The sequence below is a fragment of the Arvicola amphibius genome, chromosome 1, assembly GCF_903992535.2.
Source record: "Arvicola amphibius chromosome 1, mArvAmp1.2, whole genome shotgun sequence".
Lineage (NCBI taxonomy): Eukaryota > Metazoa > Chordata > Mammalia > Rodentia > Cricetidae > Arvicola > Arvicola amphibius.
The window spans coordinates 65,565,346-65,588,012 of NC_052047.1; the positions used below are offsets into that span (position 1 = coordinate 65,565,346).

At 43.1% G+C, this 22,667-nt stretch overlaps 1 protein-coding gene across 1 annotated transcript; it reads right to left on the reverse strand.

The window, feature by feature from the left end:
- Window positions 1-1,260: 1,260 nt before the first annotated feature.
- Window positions 1,261-21,163, reverse strand: Rnf4 (ring finger protein 4). The gene is made up of 8 exons (XM_038341118.2): window positions 21,025-21,163; window positions 14,855-15,012; window positions 10,359-10,485; window positions 8,041-8,120; window positions 4,917-4,926; window positions 4,425-4,584; window positions 3,884-3,932; window positions 1,261-3,486 (listed from the first exon to the last, which is right to left on the reverse strand). Exons 2-8 carry the CDS (start codon window positions 14,861-14,863, stop codon window positions 3,337-3,339), a joined length of 585 nt encoding a protein of 194 aa, XP_038197046.1. The 5' UTR covers window positions 14,864-15,012; window positions 21,025-21,163; the 3' UTR covers window positions 1,261-3,336.
- Window positions 21,164-22,667: the final 1,504 nt, after the last annotated feature.

Below are 22,667 nucleotides of genomic sequence, written 5' to 3' on the forward strand. Positions count from 1 at the left end.
CAGTGTTGGGGGGCATCTCCTGGGTTACCAACATTAAACCGACTTTGTGAGAGGCCCTGCCTTGCCAGAACCAGAAAAAGAACTGTTGATGGAGAAGACACTCAGAACAGGAAAAATAATCCCATTGTGTTATTTTTGACAAGAACTTGTACCAAACATTCTTTAATTGTTAATATAGTGTGTGGGTGACATGCTCATGAAAATGAACTTGTTCAGGTGATCCTATCTGGAGAAGAAACTCGGGTTAGGTTGTCAGTATTAGAGGCAAATGCCTTTACCCACTGAGGAATCTCACCCATCCACCAAATATACATATTTAAATAAAAGGGCGATGTAGTGGAGAAATGGGTCAAAGAATCCTACAAAAACCCACGTTGGAGTTCCAGCAGATCTCATGCCCTCTCCCATCTGTGTGCACCCACATGCTCCTGGCACACACATATACACATACATAAACATTCTTGTTTTTCGAGACAGGGTTTCTCTGTGTAGCCTTGGCTGTCTTGGAACCTGCTCTGTAGACCAGGTTGGCCTCTAACTCAAGAGATCTACCTGCTTCTGCCTACTGAGTGTTGCAATTAAAGGAATGCAACTACAGCCCAGAAACATTAAAAAAAGTCTATGTCTGCATGTGTGTGGCATGTTTCTTGATAAAATGCTTTAAACAGAGGCTGCTGAGTAGACTCAGCATTTAAGAGTACTTGTTACTTTTGCAAAAGGCCTGAGTTCAACCCCAGCACTGCACGATGGTCCACAACCATTGGTAACTCAAGTTCTAAGGGATCCAATGGCTACCAGACATGCACATAGCACATACACACACACTCAGGCAAACACTCACACACACAAAAGAAACCTAAAACATTTTATTAAGATTTTATATGACAGGTGTTTAGCCTGCAATACAAGTAACACCCAAGTAGCGTCTCTGGCAGGGCTTTCCTACGACAGTGTATGTTCATGCACTTTGGGGCTGACTCTCACAGACAGCACAAATTCTGTGCAAGTGATCAGGAGCAGTGTGTCAATTTTAGCCAGTGATGTTCATAACAACGTCTCTGGAACTTTTATTTCCAGCAAGCAATACTTCTCACAGTAGACTACTTTTGGACATTCCCAGACCTGGGAAGTAGCAATATGAATGTCATCTTCTGGATGAGCAGAAATTCCCCTGCCCACACCAGGTATAAATCACACTGAATGAACACCACACACTTTAGGTAAAATGTTCCAAAGAGCAAATTAATGAATGAGAGATACTTGGTTCAAATTGCTTTATTTCCATCTTTAACACTAGCAGGAGTCCAAAATAGACTGATATCCATGAGCATAGTTTAAATGTAACAAAGAAAGAGTTAAACTATATACATTAAGGAAAAAGGAAAGGGATTTTTCTATACCAACCTTTTCCTATTAATTCAGCTTCTGATTAGTAGAACTAAACACATTTTTTTCTCAATTTAATTTAGGATGAAGTAATAGAACTTTTATGATCAACTTCATAAACTGTCTTTAAGGAGAAAACGAATTTTTAAGTGGGTGTCACCATATTTATCGGTGAACTGGCTGCATGGTCACCTTGGCTCCTTTAAGTCTGGCTATCATTAGAACTAACAAGAGCAAGTCCATGAGGCCCACAGGGAACTCAATGGCTGTGACATCCAAGGGGAGGGAACACTCCACACATCACAATGATGAGAGCTAATGCTCCTACCCTCTGAGTCCATGTAAAAAAATTACTACTCTCATTCAAACTAACTGGAAGTCAAACAGTTTAAAAAGTCAGAGTAAAGAATAAAAGTATTTTCTTTTCACATAGAGGAGGGACACTCCTTCAGCTCCATTTAAAGTGAGTTCTGTGCTGAGTCCCTGCTCCATCAGAACAGTAAACTGAAGGTCAGTTATTGCTAGCAAAGCTCCACTGGTCCCTGTTCCACCTCAGAGATGTTTCACACAAAAAGGCTATTGGTTTGGCTTGGAGCCCTCTGCGGAAACAGCGTGGAGGTGGAGCAGGCTGGCACTGAAGGCCTATTCTCTACGAGCCACCCTGTGCCTTGTGTCCCCAGGGGCAATTTACCACTTCCCTGCCTCCAGAGGCTCAAGAGAGCACCAGAGGCTCCCACACATATGGAGGGGAGCGGGGATTGTTATGTGGTCCCATGGGGAGGAAGAGGCACCATGCTTTGCTGATCAAATCCTACAAAGCAGTCAAAAGTCCAGAAGATCGAAGATCGAAGCCCAATCGGCCAGAAGAACAGCTTTGGAAATAATAGATCTACTCAAGGGCTGTGGGAAAGCCAGGGTAGTGGCAGGCTGAGTAGGGCAACATCTCTGAAACAAGGGCAACAGTGACTTGGGTAAAAGCGTGGAAGTGAACAGCTGATAAGGCCACTGTTACTGCTACCACCTCCTGGTATCTATGCTTGGGCAGACATTAGGCAGTGGGAAGTGAAAAACTGAGGGCTGGAGAGAACTGTGGACAACACAGGACATAGCAGAAAAGAGAGGACACTCAAAAACTTGCTTGTCCTACTGGCCTTGAATGCTCTGTGCCAGGCAAAGAACTTTGGAGCATGGGTAGGGTTCCTGAGAACAGTTGGTGAACAGAGATGGGGTGCGATGGGCACTGCTCCCATAGGCAACACTGGGCTGAGGACACTAGCAGTGCTACATCTTCCGGATTGCTGAAGAGCAGGTGAAGAACGGGCTTTATTGCACTTTCTCATTCTTAGGAAACATGGCTGCCCCGCAGAGGGTCTCTTGATTTGCAGAAAACACCGCACATCAATGATAAGGTACAGGTAGAATCACAGATCACCTCTGCTCTCCAAAGAAAAATAAAAGTCCACCGGCAGGGCTTTTCAGGGGCGGCTTCTGTACTGGGATCCTTGGGTTGAATGGACTATGTCTGGCCAGGTCACTGTGTGGGCAGGCAGAATAGCTAACCGGCAGATACCTTAGGAAGGTTCTGTACCCAGAAGAGTTGGGGCAAACTCTCCCAACAGGGAAACGTCTTGGCCAACATGTAAGCTCCACAAATAGGCTGGAGCCACAATACTCAAAACTCCAATGTGCCTGACTCCTTTTCTCCTACTCCGGCTCAGAATACCCAGGAGCAAAGATGCTAAGCTGACCTGGGAGGATCCCTGGATCCTGCTCCATAGCATCAAACTGGAGAAAAAAAAGATCTAAGGGGCTGGAAAACAAAAGAGCAGTTTACATCAGACATTGATTTTTGAAAGTCTTTTTTAGCTCAGGAAACTGGAGGCAGATACCACGCAGAAAGTCTAGTCTAGCTGTCTGTCCATTGGTCTACCCTGAGCAGTTCTGAACATTTCATATATAAATGGGGTGGCAACGTTTATGGTTGATCTTTTTCCTACAAGTTGGGCAAGTGTTAGCATTCTTAAGGGAATCATTGAGGCACTGGCTACAGAAGACGTGGCCACATTCTGTAGAAACAATGCGGCGTCCACTCTGCACAATCTAGAAGACATTAAAAAGAACAGCCTTAAAGTATCCCTTGCCACCAAGAACCCTAATGCATTTATCCCTGAGACCAGTGAAAAAAAAGGGGCAGGGTCTGTACAACTATCCCAGAAGCAAATGGAACAAACCGTAGACAGGACAGGACTTTCCCAGTTGTAGGGGTTATAGGCAACCTCAGCAAGAATCAGCAGTTTCTAGTTAAGGCTACAGCAGGAAACCTGAATTTGCAGAGGCTCAAGATGAAATGCACAGGGACCATGACCAACTGGTACAATCTCCTTTGTAATTAGTCTTTGTGACAGCTAGGTGTCAAATCCCACATGAGGCACAGATCCTCCAAGTTCTTTTTAGTGAAATAGGTTAAAACCAAAGGAGATACAACTAGGTTACTTACCTCAAAGTATCCATCCATGCAGATTGGACAACTGACAGTACCCAAGGGCCTAAAATCACAAGTACTTCACATCAGTTTCTAAGTGAACTCAAATACTTGATTATACCTTATAAAGTAGCTTCATATATGCAGGTCCTATCTTCTACCAAATCTCTCACTTCTGCTGAGTTAGGACAGACAAACAAAAAAACCTCAAAATAAATTGAAGTATTGGGCTGGAATGGGCATGAAAAGGAAGATGGTAGAGAACAGGTCTAGAAGAAAAGATGCAGACAACTAGGCTCACCCATCTGCTTCACCTCCAGCATTACTGCTAGTGGTACCCATAATACAACCCGCTTACACCCAACCTATCAGTGACTGGCATACCCTGATCACTGTGTGTATGTCTGTCTCCTTCATTGGTCTATCCCGAGCAGACAGCTGAGCCCTGCATTCCAAACATGCCTAGCTGTTTCGCAGATCCTTGTTCTAGAGCTGACAAGTGTGGCATCTGTATACCCTGGCCTCCACCCAACACATCTGCAGCAGAGCACATTACCTGAGTCCTGTAGCTCCTTCATCCCTGGCGCTTCGAGGAGTATGGGTAGTCACATACACATCTCTGTCCCTAGACAGTTCCTCATCATCACTGCTCACCACACAGCTGTCAGCATGGTCTTGGCGTAACCTCCTCCCATTTCTTCTTGGCCGTCCCCTTTCTAAGAAGAAAGTAGCATTTTCAGCCCTAGTACCTCAAGACCCTCCCTCCCCTTCAGACTTCCAGAGAGAAACCATCACCATACTAGTTCTACCCCATACCCTGAGAAGGTCCTTCCTGCCCAGGGGGAGAGGCCATTCATTTGCCTTCTCAGGAGAAAACTCAGTCCCTGACATCATGGGCAGAGATTTTCAGTAAAACCAACAGGTTTGACCAAAGGCAACTTCCTGCCTAGAGATCTTGGAAGAGCAGTCTTATAAAGCCTGCAGGCTATGGCATTCATTCACCATAACTGCCTTTAAACCCAGGAGAAAAGGAAATGAAACTACTCACCTTCAACAATCTGAAAAAGGGGGAAAGAGAGAGGAGTGTTATAAACATTCTGACCTTTTAACTGATATAATGCACACATCTTGCTTTCAATATTGTATGACTCTCAAGAATACTGCTTGTTCATGTCTTTAGTTGATATTAATAATTTAATGGCCTTTGACGATTAATTACAATCAACAAATGGAGAGTGACTGGGAAAGAGTTACCAAATCCAGACAATTCTTTTTAATAGCTAGGTCAAGCATGAGGTAATTTCTGTAATAAATCCAATAGTAACTCTGACACGAGAACCCAAGCCTCCTGTCTCCACATTACTATCACTGGACTTTAACTTCCTGCTCATTCAGTCACTATCAGGAGAGTTCCCTCATTCCCATTATTCCTATTCCAGGCTCATTTGAGGACTCTACTCACTGCTGTGTGAATAAAGGCATAGTAGGGGAAATGTTGACTTGTCACCCAGCAGAAGAACAGGGTCTTCTTGGAGGTAGAATCCCAGCTCCTTTGACAGGACCTGGCCAGGTCCATTATGGGTAGATGTTGAGTTCTCAAAAAAAAAAAAAGGGATTTGGAGAGGCAGAAGGATTTCTGTGAGTTTGAGGCCAGCCTGGTCTACAAGAACTAGTTCCAGTACAGGCCCCAAACCCTGTCTCGAAAAACCAGAAAAAAAAATACAAATTAGGACACAACTCTTTTACCCAGGTGGTGGCTCCCACCTTTAACCCCAGCACTCAGGAGGCAGAGGCAGGTGGATCTCTGTGAGTTCGAGGCCAGCCTGGTTTACAAGAGCTAATTCCAGGACAGGCTCCAAAAGCTACAGAGAAACCCTATCTTGAAAAACCAAAATAAAAAAGTAAATGAATAAAAAAAGAAAGGAAGGAAGGAAGGAAGGAAGGAAGGAAGGAAGGAAGGAAGGAAGAAAGAAAGAAAGAAAGAAAGAAAGAAAGAAAGAAAGAAAGAAAGAGAAGAGGGCTATGGGGCTTTCTGAGCCCTTTCCCTGTTTACCAGCCCACTTTCATCCTCAGGAACGCTTTCCCTCAATAAACTGTGTCTATTTCTATTACCTTGAGATAGGGGAAGAGAGGACGAAAAAGGATTTGGTGCCAATTTCCAGAATTAGTCAAAAACTGGAATGTAACTTCAGCAAAGGGTCTAAATAACCCTCTTTATAGAACTAAATGAAATTGACAGGAACTAACAGCAAGAGTCAACTTTTGCAGAGGAGACCACTTACAATCAAACCTGTTCCTGGTATCTCAAACAGTTCTGGCCCATTTCCAGAAACACCATTGGTTATACGGGAGCCAATGTGCCTGAATTCAACAGTCTTTGAGAGGATACCAGAGATGACATCAGGACAACCTGGTGATTTCTAACTAAAACCATACTGCTATGGAAAAATCCCTTTGTAGACTGTCAAAATTTGCCACTGTGATTGGTTTAATAAACAAGCTGACTAGCTAATAGCTGAGCAGGATTAAGTTAGGAGAGCCAGACTAAGAGAATGCTGGGAGGAAGAAGGGTGGAGCTGAAGCTGCCAGTCAGCCACGGAGCAAGCAGGACATGTAGAAAATGAGGTAAAGCACAAACAGAAATATGGGTTAAGTGTAAGAGCTAGTAACAAGCCTGAGCTATCAGCTGAGCATTTGTAAGGAATATTAAGCCTCTGAGCAGATATTCCTTGGCAGCTTCATGCCATCATGATTTCATTTTCCCTCCTTGAGACTAAACTTAACAATATAACCCAGGAACACGGCCTTTCAAGTGCTCAAGATCACAGGCATGCACACAATACCCGACTACCCCATCCCTTCATCTTGTTTTCGTTGTTTCTCGAGTCAGAGTTTCTCCGTGTAGCTCTAGCTATCCTGTTTTTTGTAGACCAGGCTGGCCTTGAACTCACAGAGATCCGCCTGCCTCTGCCTCCCCGAGTGCTGGGATTAAAGGTGTGTGCCACACCCAGCTTCTGTCTTGCTTCTCAATAAAATCTTACTCTCAAAGTTTTAAACAAATTAGGAAACACTGATTTGTCTTTGTTGTGGCAGCTTGTTGCTAGCCACTCAGAATTTCAAACCTTTGAGACAAGTGGAAGAACTACTAACACTTCGGATCCATGTCTACAGTCCTTTCTGCGTTCCAATTGCTAACACGTGTCGAATGCTATCCAAGGTGACAATACCTCTATTCCACAGCTTCAGTCCTGGCATACTGTCATCAAAAGTTTTTTCAAGTGAGTAGCAAACTTGTCCTTAAGATGCTCATCAATGAGTTGATCAGATCCCAAAAGACACATGGAAACGGGGTGTATGTATGTGTTTAGGGGTGTTCCAATACCATGGAACATGTCTTCCAGAATTACTTTCTAATACTCCTGACCAGACTAGATCTTAGTTCTGGCAGGCTACACATGGAGTCACAGCCTCTCAAGTTCTATCCTCCCTGGAATCAGGAAAGAGCTGTGGCAGCAGGTGTTAGACTAGGTACCTGCTTTCCCTGGAGCCATGTTTACTGGCAACTATTTCTGAAACCTAATGGCAGCACAGTCAATATTCCCAATTCCCTTCAGGTCAGAGGTGTAAACACACTGCAAAGTACTGCACTTGATACAAGGCAAGGCACCTAAATAGGTCTCTTAATACAATGCAGTAGCAACCCCAGCAAAGCTAGTATCCCATTTCAAAGGGCTATGTCCAGCTTACACATCTGAAACTATGAAATCAGGACTGCTGCTATGGAAAGGTCAAAAGTCAGATATAGTCCACAGGAGACAAAGGTGACAACAGGTGCTCTTCCTGACACATTTCTCATTAGGGGTTCCAGTTACTGAATACAGGTTCCTTTCCCTTCACAATTATTTGATGTGTATGTGTGGTTTGCCTGCAGTGTATCTGATGCCAACAGAGCCCAGAAGAGGGCACTGGTATCTTGGAACTGGAGTTATAGCTGGCTGTGAGCTACCATGTAGGTACAAGTCCCCTAGAAAAGCAGCCAGTGTCCTTAACCTCTGAGCCATCTCTCTAGCCCCTTTCAATTTTTCTAACCATGATCAGTAACCCAGACTTCAGATGCAGATATGGGCCAGGGACTCCTACCCAAACCAGCCAACTCTCATTCAAATGCTTACCACAACAGAGTCATTATGAGTGAGGTCCACAACCACAGGCTCCAGGGATTCACAGGTGAGGTCCACGATTTCATCCCCAGCTTCAAAATAAAGCAATTCAACAAGTATTAGGATAGGGCTACACTCCTAAGGCTTGGTTGATATTACAAACATGGTATAAACTTGTGTCAAAGTGTGAAACCCTACACACACACTATAAAAACCATCAAGACTACCTTTTCAAAAATAACCAAGTGCCCCTCCAGCATTTTGTTAAGTGGGCTACACGAATTTCTTGAGGTCCCAGAGGTGTACATGTGGGGACAAACGTCTGAGTGGCTTCACCCCACCCACAAGATCATGCTTAGGCATCACAATTTCATTAATTAGAGAAGGCATGCAAAAACCACTTACAACTATTTTTTCCCTGATTGCTATTAGTATTAAAAAATATGAGGGTTAGATTTTATAAACAGTATGAATAACATATTCTAACTTGCTTTACCTTCTTATATTTCCCAGTGCTAGGTGTGGTAGCACACACCTTTAAGACTAGCCCTTGGTAGGCAGAGGCAGACGGATCTCTGAGATTTCAAAACCAGCCGGGTTTACAGAGTGAGTTCTAGGATGGCTGGGGCTACACAAAGGGACCCTGTCTTCAAAATCCAAAAACACCCCAAAACTTGTCTGCCTACCTCTTCCCCACACTTATACACACACACAAATATATAATATACCAACTGCCTCTCATTCTTCATGAAAAAGAATGGCTGCTACTTAATGATTTATGAGACAATTATCTTTTGGCAGATAAAATTGGCTCTGCCAAAAGAAAAATACTGTATGTATGTATGTATGTATGTATGTATGTATGCATGCATGTGCTGCTTGTATATATCACCTTGCAAAGGTCATATAAATTCCAATAGTTTGACAAGTGCCTCACTGGAAGCAGCTGGATCCATCTAAACCCTGAGACCGAGTCCATGTGTGTGTTGAGCGTTACACTGAAGAAAGGACCTTCTTTGGGTATAGAATTCCAAAGTCCTAATCTGTAGGTGAAGAATAAAGGTTCTGAAGAATTCACTGAGAGAAGTCAAACTGAGACCAAACAGAGAAAGAACACTATCTGGGAAGTCCAAGAAACTCATCTGACACAAAGTAGCTTCTTTTTAACTCTAAGATGGCTAAAAAGTTCCTGTTCCATGGTATACACATATTGTTTAACACCTTAAAAATTTTTTTCTTTGTAGTAGTGTTAAGGGTTGAACAAGGGTCTTGCACATTAAAGTGCTCTACTACACTTAGCTACGTCCATAGCCCAACTGCACTTTTCTTTAAAATATGAGTTCTTAGACCTGGGCAGTGGTAGCACATACCTTTAATCCCAGACTCGGGGGGCAGAGGCAGGTGGATTTCTGTGAGTTTGAGGCCAGCCTAGTCTACAAAGTGAGTTCCAGGACAGCCAGAACTGTTTCACAGAGAAACCTATTTCAAAAAAATCAAAAATTAAAGAAAAAAAATCAGTTCTTGGGTATGATATATAAAAGATAACAAAGTAAGGTGGCTTATCTAAAAACATTTGACACTTTCCTGAGCAGGCAAGGGAAAATACAGTCTGGCCTCGTCTCAAACCAAGCTTTAACAATAGCTGTGTTGACAAGTTTGCCTTCTTTAAAGTTTTTGTCTTAATGAAAACCAGAAAAGCAAACTCAAGTATTTCACAAAGCTAAGCAGGGTAAAGTAGATGAGCCAAGTGACTGCTTCAAATTTCATGCAGATACAGTAATACCAAAGGGGGCAGCTTTACTCATTGTAGCTATAAGCTGTATAGGTAAGTCTAAGATTATACATACTTTATAAAGCAAGTACAAGAGCTTCCAGCAGCTAACATTTGCATGGCCACAATCTGCCACACATGGCCCCAAGGGTTTTATGGCATATATTCAACCTGCCCTATATACTAACATTATTCCCCACCACAGAGGAAGACACAGAAGCTCAGCTGTGACCTGGGGTTAAAGATAGTTTAGAGTCTATGAATACTTACTGCTCTTGTAAAAGACTCAAATTAAATTCCCAACACCCACAGAGCAGCTCACAACCATTTGTAACTCAAGCTCTAGGGAATACAATGACTTCTGGCCTCTGTGGGCACCAGGCACACATGTAGTACACAGACATACATGCAAGCAAAACAATTATACACATAAAATGGGGGGTTATGACTTCATGAGGCATCACAGTGGGCATTAACAGATACAAACTAGGTCCAACTCACTTATTTACCCACGATATCACACTGTCACTCATTACAGTCCAGTATTCCTGGCTCTTACCAGTTTCCACGAGTTCTATGGGTTCTGTTTCCAAGGAAATCTCAGGGGTTGAAGTTGTTTCCCGAGTTCGCTTCTGGGCTTGTCGAGAACTTACTGTTCCACCACGCCGCTTTCTTTGAGGATTTCTCTAAGGTCATCAAGGGGGAAAAGACGTAGTTACATGAGTTCCAGATTTGACAGGGTTTCAGGAAGAGTAAAAAGCCAACAAACGGGAACGGTTTAACTTGGTTATTCTCTTGTGTGCAACACACACACACACACACACACACACACACACACACACACACACACTGTATATCCCACCCACTACAAAACTTGTAGCACCCGTGAAGCACAGGGGGAAAATTCAGTACTTTTTGTTGTTTCACCTGATAAAAGGTCTTGCTGTGTAGCCCTGGCTATTCCAGAACTGAAGAGATCTGCCTGTATCTGCCACGACGGTGCTAGGATAGAGATCTGTATCACCATATCAGCTGTTTGTATCACTAAACAAATCCAACTATGGTTTACAATCCCATGTATGGTCACATCACTGAATGGGGGGGGGGCGTAGGCTGTGCAAGAAATTTTTTTTTTTATTTTTTATTTTTTTTTTTTTGGTTTTTCGAGACAGGGTTTCTCTGCAGCTTTAGAGCCTGTCCTGGTGCTAGCTCTTGTAGACCAGGCTGGTCTCGAACTCACAGAGATCCGCCTGCCTCTGCCTCCCAAGTGCTGAGATTAAAGGCGTGCGCCACCACCGCCTGGCAAGAAATTTTTGCAATAGTAAAAATGTTTTCTGAACCTACAAAGAGCAAAAATTAATTTAGAAGCAATGCATCAAGAACTGATATTTCTCATATTACCGGCCCATGTTGCATCATATGACTTCACTATAGTTTTGCTTCTGAACACCCAACTCAACACGATGTAACACCACACAATGCCAACACTGTCTACAATACCTTCATTAAGATTCAAGATTACTGTTATAAGCCGGGCGGTGGTGGCGCACACCTTTAATCCCAGCACTCCAGCGGCAGAGGCAGGCGGATCTCTGTGAGTTCGAGACCAGCCTAGTCTACAAGAGCTAGCTTGCTCCAGGACAGGCTCTAAAGCTGCAGAGAAACCCTGTCTCAAAAAAAAAAAAAACCAAAAAAGTTACTGTTATATAAGAATTAGTGTTTTGTTTTTTTTTTTCGAGACAGGGTTTCTTTTTTTTTTTTTTTTTTTTTTAAAGATTTTATTTATTTATTGTATGTATTCGAGTACTCTATCTGAATGTATGCCTTTATTCCGGAAGAGGGCATCAGATCACACCATAGATGGTGTGAGCCACCATGTGGTTGCTGGGAATTGAACTCAGGACCTCTGGAAGAGCAGCCAGTGCTCTTAACCACTGAGCCATCTCTCCAGCCCCGACAGGGTTTCTCTGTAGTTTCTAGAGCCTGTCCTGGAACTAGCTCTTGTAGACCAGGCTGGCCTCGAACTCACAGAGATCTGCCTGCCTCTGCCTCCTGAGTGCTGGTATTAAAGGCATGCGCCACCACCGCCCAGCAGAATTAGTATTTTTACTGCACATGTATTTTTTATTCTTACAGAAAGAGAATGGTTAATTATAAAGAAGACTTGTAGCATCTTCCTACCATTATTCTTCAACATATAATTATCAAACTGGCACATCCTTAGATTACATTGCTCTAATATGTTTGATTTTTTTCTTTTTCTTGAGACAGAGTTTCTCTGTTTAACAGTCCTAGCCTCCCTGGAACTTGCTTTGTAGACCAGGTTGGCCTTGAACTCACAGAGCTCCTCCTGCCTCTTCCCCGAGTGCTGGGCCTAAAAGTGTGCACTACCACCAGTATGTTTCATTTTTTAAAACTGTTGTTTTCCAGGTATGGTAGCACACGCCTTTAAAATTCCAGAGCCAGGTAGATCTTGGAGTTCCAGGCTAGCCAAGGATATATAGAAGACCTTGCCTCAAAAATAAAAAAAAAAAATTTTAAAAAAGTCTGTGTAAATTAATCTGAGTTTCAGAAAAAAGATATAATCAATTTTGGTTTGGGATTAGGATAGAATTTCCAACGTCTCTGAAATTGCCTTAAATATTACACATTTATTTTTAAGTGGTATTCTTAGCAAATGATCATAAAATCAAAATACTTAGCTGGGCATGCTAACACATGCCTTTAATCATAGGCACTGAGAAAGCAGAGCTAAAAAAATATCAAAGATGTTATAACACACACACAAACACACATCATTCTGTCAATTTTTACTTTTTTTCTTTGCTTTTTGAGAAAGGGTTTTTCTGTGTAGCCCTAGCTATTTTGTAACTTGTTCTGTAGACTAGGCTGGCTTCAAACTCAAGAGATAAGCCTGTGTCTGCCTACCAAGTTCTGGGACTAAAGATGTACACCAACATGCCCAGCTAATTCACTAATTTTTTTTCTTTAAATATTTATTGTGTGCATGCATGTACTCATGCTTCTATGCTTACATGAAGTCAGAGGACAGCTTTCGGCAATTGATTCTCTCCTTCAACCCCGTAGGGCCCCAGGATCTAGCTCAGGCTGTTAGGCTTGTTGGTAAGCACCTTACCTGATGAGCCACCTTGCCAGACCAAGATTAACTCTTTACATAAAAAGTATATCTATTCCATTAACATAATTTACTTTCATCTTCATAAACAGTAAAATTACGTTCATATGCTAAATAATTCTTTTAAAAGTAAACATGATTTATCAACAAATACTCGATCTGCATATACATCTACATTACTACCTGAGGTCATAAAAATTTCCCCACAGAAAGTTCTAAGCAGAAAGTTTAGGATACCCTACTCTAGAATCCAACCTGTGTGTCTTGCGCTGAACCAGAACTGACTCCCAGACAAGAGCAAAAGTGAAAATGGTTATTTTTTTTCATTTTAAATATACGAATATTTTGCCAGCATGCACGTCTGTGTACCACTTCCTTCCTGTGAAGGCCAGAAGATCTTCCAAATTGGAGTTACAATTCTGAGCTGCCATGTAAGTGCTGGGAATTGGAACCCAGTTCCCTGAAGGAACAGCAAGTGCTCTTAGTTTCTGAGCCATGTCCCTAGACCCCGTTTTTTTTGTTGTTGTTTTGTTTTCTTCTTTTTCTGGAGACAGGGTTTTATGTGTACCTCTGGCTATCCTAGAATTCACTCTGTAGACCAGGCTGACCTCAAACTCAAGAGATCCACCTGCCTCTGCTTCTGAGTGCTGGAATTAAAGGCGTGCACCACCACCACCTAGCCCTAGATCTAGTTTTAAAATTATGTTTAAATCTTTTTGAGTGTGATCCACATATATGCCATAACATGAGTGGAGGTCTTTTTTACCACGTGGTTCTGGGATTCAAGCTTGTCAAAAAGGGCCTTTATCAACTGAATCCACTCCACAGAATAGTTATTAATAGTTATTACAGGGCTAGAGAGATGGCTCAGAGGTTAAGAGCACTGACTGCTCTTCCATAGGTCCTGAGTTCAATTCCCAGCAACCACATGGTGGCTCACAGCCATCTATAATGAGATCTGGTGCCCTCTTCTGGCATGCAAGCACACATGGAAGGAATGTTGTATACATAATAAATAAATCTTTATAAAAAATAGTTATTACATTTGTAAAGGCCAGGTCTTTGTCATTCTTTACTCCCCCTTTTAAATGAGTGCTTTGTATGTGTGTGTATGTATGCATGTGCATATGTATGCGTGTGCGTGTACACACACACTCACTCTCTCCATATGCATGCCTGGTGTCCACAAAGGCCAGTAGAGGGTGATAGATGACTGGATCTAGAATTACAGGAGTATGAGTCACCTGACATGCATGCTGAAAAACAAAAGCTGGAGTCCCCTGGAAGAGTAGTACGTGCTTCCTACCAATTCATCTCTAGCCTTTAATTTTTGAGATCACATCTCTCATTAAACTGGTGTTTGTTTCTCCAAGACTGGTTGACCAAGTATGCCTTTGTGATCAAGCCCTCTTCTCTAAGCACTGAAGATGTATGCTACCTTGCCCAGTTTTATATGGGTGATGGGGACCCAACTTGGGTCCTTCTCACACATGAAGCAGTTTATTATTTACTGAGCCATCTCTCCGGCCTTAGAATTTGATCTCACTATGAGTATGGCACTGAACTTAAATTTCTGATCTTCCTACCTCCATTTATCAATGGATTATAGATGCATTTACTATTTACTTGGATTATATGTAGGCATATACAACAACACAGATTTTTTTCAGTTCTTCTGGAAATGTAACAAATAGTCTTTTGCATAAACAAGAGACGCATCCTCAGCTGTTCCTATTTATTTTATTTTTAGAGACAGTATCTGTATAACCCAGACTACCCTCAATTTTCAGTCTTTGTATTTTAACTTCTAATATCTGGAATTAGAGCCCAGTGCTATACAACATGCGGCTTACAGTCCTCTAAGAGACAGAGTAGCTAACTAATAATGGTAATAGAATTTACAAGCCAAGAAAACTTACTGTACTCATTGTGCTCTCTGGCTTCAATCCACAGAAAAGCAAGTGATATACACCAAGGTTTATGGGAAGGTGGAATGTTCTCAATCTCTCATGCCCGCTGAGTACTTATCCCGTGGCTTACAATTCGGAGTCAATTAGATGTTCAATATTTCCAAGTTCTGAAAAACAAAGAAACCAGTAAATGTTGCTATTTGCATTGGTGAAGACAAAGTTCACACATGTACATATACCACACACACAGAAAATGTACCATTCTCTTCTGTCACCTGGATGCTTTGCTGAACATTTTATGTAATTTGTACCCTTACCCTACATTCATTTTAGGAATCTTGTTGAATATAGAACTGACTATGTAATTCCAAAATCTACTACCCAAACTATTATACCATCTTCTGCCCGTGCTCCTTTTTGGTGATTGGGATCGAATGGAAGGCTTACTGTATTCTATGAGTGGGCTATACTACTACAGCCTTCCCTGACCTTTTTGGTTGCTTCAAATGTAGAAAAGTGATTAACTCTAGGAGAAAGACAAGTTTTAGTTGCTTAATTGGAATACATAGACCACTCCTTAGCAGGAGGAAAGGAACCGATTCCTAAGCCAAGCAGTTTCCTTCTTGTCCTGTTACTTCACTACCCTTCCAAGGATCTGAGGGACTAAGGAGATGATAGGCATCCTTTTCAAGTTTCCCAACATACGGTTCAGATCACAGCAGAGTCCCAGACCCACTATAATTGCTGGATTCCCATGCACTTACATTTCTGGTTTTAGGAAGTCTCGTGTGTGTGTGTGTGTTTTGAGACAAGGTTTTGCTGTAGCTTTGGAGCCTATTCTGGAACTAGCTCTTGTAGACCAGGCTGGCCTCAAACTCACAGAGATCCCTGCCTCTGCTTCCCGAGTGCTGGAATTAAAGGCTTGTGCCCCTAAGAACCAGATAGTATGTTATATATGAGCACACCACTCCCCATCCCTCAAGGGCACATCTTAATTCAGAAAAATATAGCAAAAATATCTTGCCAGGCAGTGGTGGCACATGCTTTTAATCCCAGCACTCAGGAGGCAGAGTTAAGCGGACCTCTGTGAGTTTGAGGCCAGCCTGGACTATAGAGCAAGTTTCAGGAGAGTCAGGGATATGTACACAGAGAGACCATGTCTCAAAAAAAAAAAAAAAAAAAAATCAAACCAAAACAACAACAACAACAAAAAACAACCCACAAAAACAAACCTTGCCCCACATGTATCTTTGGATTAGAACCTGTTGTGAAAGCAAGAAGAGGACCTGAGTTAAACCTCGACAGCACCCACAGAAAAGCCAGGCGAGGCGGGCCAGGAACCTAAGTGTCTGGCTGGCTCAGCTCAGCTTAGAGACAGCTTCAGATTTAGTTAGACTCAGTTTCAAAAAATAAGGTAGATAGCAATATAGGAAGACACTTGATGTCCTTCTCTGGCCTCTACATGGGCAAAGACACACACACTCCACACATGAAGAAGGGGAGAAAGACCTGTCTGCTAAATGCTGAGAAATGTGACAGGCATATTTTGATGGTTACTGGATATATTAAGTTGGTTGTCTGAAAACCTTAGGCTGTTCTTCTCTATTCTTATAATGCTAAATTTGGCTCTCCATGATATCCTTTGACTGGATTTGAGTATCTCTGACCTGTTTTTATTAGACTTACCTAAGGTTTATATCTTAGCACTCAGCTTAACCTACATTTTTAGTAATAAGACAAAAATAAAGCTGATGTTTACAAATGACATTACATAAATCCCATCTAAAAATTAGATATCCTCTCATTTAATCATCCCATTTTCAAAATGTCTAACATATTATCAGAGACCCAAATCCCTTCATTGTAATGGTTCTTCCAGCCTAACCAGACTTTGAGACAAGTCCTGCACTTTCCCATTAAGCAAAGACTGGACAACAAATGATAGTTACCTCTCCCAGGACTTGACAATCAACCCAAATTTTTCTTTTCAGGATACTCTAAAGATACCATCAACCACCAAACAGCAGGAAGTAACTTTAAGAATATACCAGGGCAGGAGGATCTCTGTGAGTTCAAGGCCATCTAGTTCCAGAACAGGCTCCAAAGCTACAGCAAAACCTTGTCTCAAAAAACAAAACAAAACAACAAAAAGATACTTCCTAAAACCAGAAGTGTAAAGGCACGGGAACCCAGCAATTACAGTGGGTCTGGGACTCTTCTGTGAGTTCAAGACCAGCCTGGTCTACAGAGTGAGTTCCAGGACAGGCTTCCAAGCTACAGAGAAACCCTGTTTCTAAAAACCAAAGAATATAACACCCACGTTCCCAAGAGATGGGGTAGGTGGTTTCTGTTGTTCAATGGGTTATGACTATGTCATTGTTTAGGGAAGTTGGTTTTAAGTTGTTATTGGTTAATGGTCAGGAAAAAAGCTAAACAAAGGAAATTAGAGTCAAGGTTCTTGTTTTGAAAAAGAAAAAAGGGGATTATAGATATGGTAGGATAAAAAGGTACATCACTGAATGTACTTTTAAAAAGCAACTACTAGTTTTAAATGTTTTACATTGGATTTGACTTTTGTATATTGAATACTGACAAATTTGAGATTAATTTTGTTAGAACATACTGTACATACATCTCTAATTTTGTTCAAAGTATTATACCTATACAGTTCGTTTAACAATTATTACCAACTGTTTAGGAGAAGGAAATGCAGGTTATTACTTAGTCACCAATTACAATCAAATTTGTAGTCACATTAGGTATGTTCTCAAGGTCAAACAGATATTTTAAATAGACAGGTCATCTTCAAACACCAGAGATTTACACAATATGGCATTTAAGAAGTTTTAATAACATAAGTCCATTTTTTCTTAATGACAATGAGATGTCTGGGAGCACCAATCTACTTCAGAGAAGATGATGGGCAAAGAAACTCCATATGGAGCTTATTTTCTTTGTGGTAAATGTAAGTCACTGGGCAAGAAAATGCCCTTGCCCTGACTGCTCACAGTATGCTGTCCTAATTGGCTAGGCAGGACAGAAAAGAAAGTGACTGCCAAACATTGTCAAGACAAGGATGGAGAGTTCTTCAGAATGTTCAGCTTCACAGAAAAGTCTGTCAGATATGCTAGGGCTGTAGGTAGAAGATGGATACCCCAATGTTGTAGAGGAATTTTGATGACTGTGCAGATAGCCAGCTGTTTCTGTCATTTCTCACGTTTGGAAGTTGCTTGCTTCCACTTCCTATTTACTCAGTTAATATTATTTCCTTCTTGGGTCTCTGAGGAAGTTGAAGACTAGACAGTTATAGTTTTCCTTGTTTACTAGATGCAGAAAACAAGTTATGATAGAAAGTAAAGTATACTAGGTACAAGACTTTGGACTCACAAGATAGGACAGATATGGAGTATCTTCTCTGAATCTGTCAAAGGCAAATGGTCTAGGCATTATTGATGTATCTATTGCCTGTATATACTGTATAGCTGTACTTATATAACAATATTATATATTGTACTTACTGTGTATAGTTTCTTATATTAGTTATAACCTTATTTAAGTTTAGACAAAAAGGAAAAAATGTGGTGATATTTCATTTGTATTTTTAATAAATAAAGTTTGCCTTAAGAACAGAAGGCAAAACAGCCACACTAGTCAGCCATACAAGCCAGGTGGTGGTGGTGTACACCTCTAATTCCAGCACTAGGGAGGAATATAAGCTGGGATGAGACGGGAACTTGCTCTTTCAGTCTGAAAATTTCAAAGAGGTAAGAGCTCTCTAGTAGCTTGGCTGCTTTTGCTTTTCTAATCTTCAATTTGAACCCCAATATCTCTGGGTTTTTATTATTTGTGCTACATAACTTAATAAGTCTAAGTGTAAATCAAACATTTAACACAGACCCTGCATTTAGTCTACTTGGCAAAAAAAAAAAAAAAAAGTTGTCATTTTTCTTCCCAATGAAACTGCATTCAAATTATATGGTTCATTAAATGCTTAGAAGAAATGACATAACAGAAAAATGATGGGAAGAGTATTTTATTTTTATTTGAACCTAGGGCCTGGAACAAGCCAGACAAGGGATCTACCACTGAGCTACACATATCTCAGGTATATATGAGAACTTGGGTTCAGATCCCAGTATCCATGTAAAAAGGCAAGGCACAGCAGAGTCCTCATTGGAAAACCCTAAACTGTGTGTGTGTGTGTGGTCTCCAGGAGTAAGGTGGAGAGCGATGGCACAACACTGCTCTCTGCAAGCACATGCTCTCTTCCCCCACAGAGAGTAGATGAGGCCCACTAACTTGCCCTGAACTCATCCCACAGCCCAGTCACTTGTGAACCTTTTACCTCGGTCTGTTGAGTAGCTAGGATTACAGGCATAGGTCACTAGCTTTGATGTATTGGGGGGGGGGTCAGATCTAGGGGAAAACGGATCCTTTCACTGTATGTAAAATTATAGTATCTATCAGGTAAACAATGGGACTTGAGAGTAGGATTTTTACATGTTCTGATGTTACAAACCCATAATCTCAGTTACACCAGAAGCCAAGTCAGGACTGCCAAGTTCAAGGCCTGCCAGGACAATCAAGTGAGTTCAAGGGCAATCTAGGCAACTTAGCAAGACCCTGACTCAATCACAGGCACTCTTCAAAGTATTTAGAAAATACTTTTAGGGGACCATGACAAAAAGAAAAAAAACTCCCATTTGGGAACTATAAAAAAATAGTCAACTAGCCCTGCGGTGGTAGCACACATTTTTTTTAAAGACAGGGTTTCTCTGTAGCTTTGGAGCCTGTCCTGGAACTCACTTGGTACGTCAGGCTCGCTTCAAACTCAGAGATCCAAGATCCACCTGCCTCTGCCTCGCCAGTGCTGGGATTAAAGGCACGAGAGTTACCACCATCCCGGCTGCTAGGATACATCTTTAACCCCAGAATTCGGGAAGCAGAGGCAGGCAGATCTCTGAGAGTTCGCGGCCAATCTGGTCTACAAAACGAGTTCCAGGACAGCCAAGACTACACAGAGAAACCCTGTCTCAAAACAAAAACACCCCCAAACAAACAAACAAATAACAAAAAAACAATCCCGCCATCCCCCAATGGTGGTAAACACTGTGTTAAAAAGGGAAGCTTTTCAGAAAATTATAGTTGGAAGCTCACATTAAGTAATAGAAAGGCCAGCAAGACATTTCCGAATCATTTCATATCGAACTCACAGGTAAACCCGAACCCAATTGTTTCTCCATCCATTAAAAAACAACAACAACAAAAGTACGGGGTGGGGGCAGTTTTCCCTCTCGCCACTGTTAGGAACTACAGTCAATCTGAGTCCAACCTGTCTCCCGCAACCGCTAGGGCAACCTAAACTGAGGCACCAGACTGCAGAACTGAAAGCTTGAAGCGCCCCAGGGCATAGATAAGTAAAAACCAAAAGCAGAAACGCCTAGATCAGGACACGTACTTATCGAGGCGAAAGGTGGCTAATGGCGTCCATGGAAACACTGTTTAGGGTTAAGGATCAGGTTGGGTTTCCTATTCCTGTACACAGATGTGCCAGGGAGGGAAGGACTCCAGAGGGTGCAGGGCTGGACCAAATCTCAATCGCACGCTTCACCAACCATAGGTAAAGCAGAAAACGGCTCCTGGAAGGCCAAACCCATTCAGTTCCAAGGCCCGTAAGCGTCCTCAATACTCTCCCGGCTTAGACAGGGCCCGCCACGCGGCTTGGGTGCCCCAGCAAACTCACAGGCCCCAAGAAGGCGGGGCTGCGGCGCCAGCACACAATGGCTGCGTCAACGGGGAACAAAAACCTTGCTCAAGTCCTCGTCGATCGGCCCGCTCAGTCAAAAAAAAAAAAAAGTGACCTTGGAAGGGGCCCTCCCCTCTTTGAATCTCAGTTTCCCTTTCCAGTTTGCAAAAAAGGTTCAGCCAGCCAAGCCGCGAGTGGGCGAGCGGCGCCGCAGATAGAGACTTCCCTAAATCCGACGCGAGTGTCGCGTCGGGCTCAGACACCCGCGCGCTCTCCGGGGTGAGCGGACCCGACCCCGAGAGGCGCTGTCCCGGGCGGCCCGAATGAGCAGCGACTGGCGGCCCCCAACTCCGCTGTAGGCCGAGAAGCCGCCCGTGCCCCAATTCCGCACTGCCCTGACTTGCCGCCTCCACCCCGCGAAGCCTGATCTTACTTGGAGTTGGTGCGATCAGGCAGACGCCACAGTCGAAGCGCTCGAGCAAGGACGTACCACCGCCACCAGACGCTAAGGAGACCTGCTCAAGCAGGACTCCACCGCCTCACGGAGACCCACTTCCGCTCGGACGGGTCTGGCCCCGCCTTTCCCAGTCCTCATTGGCTTCTACCGCCCTTACTCCCGAGCTCTACCGGTTTCGGAGGCTCGTTTGCAATTCTATTGGGTAAGAAAACTATCTATTACCACTTTGAAATGAACCTTCTTCCGGCCACGCCCCCCGCTTGCTCGCCTGAGTTTCCACTTCTCGCGAGAGCACCGCTTGTCGCGCTCCTCCCACGAGAACTTGGCGGAGTCGTTGCTGGGGCATTGCGCGAGCCTGCTTACTGGCTTCTAGCTATCGACCCTTGGCTTTTAATCTGGTTAACAAGCGCTCTCTGCCACGGCTAACACTAAACAGTAATTCCCATCATTCATTCCATTCCCATCTCAGTTTCCTCGGTCGTTGATGAGACCTACGGGAGACTGGCCTAAAGGCCCAATTTCTTTGTGACCCATAACCAACCCCGTCGGGATCCGTACCCCAAATGCCAGGCTCTGAGTGGGCGTGTCCGCCCGGGACTGTTCACACGAGTCCCATCGGGAGTCCCGGGGGCTCAGCCATGGCTTCTGGGAGATCTGCCTGCAGTTAAGAATAAGTTCCTGTTGTCCTATGTTAAATTTTTGCAAGTAAGGTTTCCATTTGTTGTTGTTTTCCAATTTAACCTTTTTTATTGCTTCTTTGTGGATTCCACATCATGCTTCTCTACCCCACTCATCTCCCTGTCCCTTCCCATCCTCCTCCTACCCTTACAGCCTCCCCCACCTCCCAGAATAAAACAAAATTTAAGAAGGGCAGTGGTGGTGCCATTAATCCCAGCAGGCGTAACTATGTGATTTCAAGGCCAGTCTGGTCTACAGAGCAAGTTCCAATATTGACTCCAAAGCTTCACAGAGAAACCCTGTCTTGAAAACAACAAAACAGAACAAAAAACGAAAACCAAAGAAAAAAGAAAAGAAAAAAACTCTCATCCTGCTAGCTGAAGTCACACCATGAGTCACACGGTATACCCTTTAGACCACATTACTTGAAAGTGTTCACTGCGTTATTGGTCTGGTTGGAGGCCTCTGGTTTTTGCTATACTGTAGATACTGGGCTCTCACTGGAGCGCCTCTTGGATATCCTGTTACCTTGAGTCATGGAGATCCTGCAACTTTAGGTCGGCAGGGCCAGACCCTTCCCATGCTCCAGCAGATTTTAGATGGGGTGGATGATAGGATGGGCCAACTCTTAACCCTGGTTCTGGGTGGTTGCTGGGTTGGTCAGCTTGCCAGCTCTCCCTCATCTTCAATACCAGCCTTAGGTCTCCAACCTTGCCCTGGCTAGCTCATACTATGTAGTAAGCAGTAATGGGGTGGGGTTTACGAGTTGCAGCAAGTAAGCAGCTCTCAATATCCTGGTGGGGGGCAGAGGCTGGCCCACTCTGGACACCACCAGAGCCAGCTCTAGTGTTGTCCGGGTGAGGTGTAGGGGCAGTTCTTCAGAGTGTTGCAGCTGGTGAGAGACAGGGCCAGCTCTCTCACCTGCCACAGGCTGCAAGGGA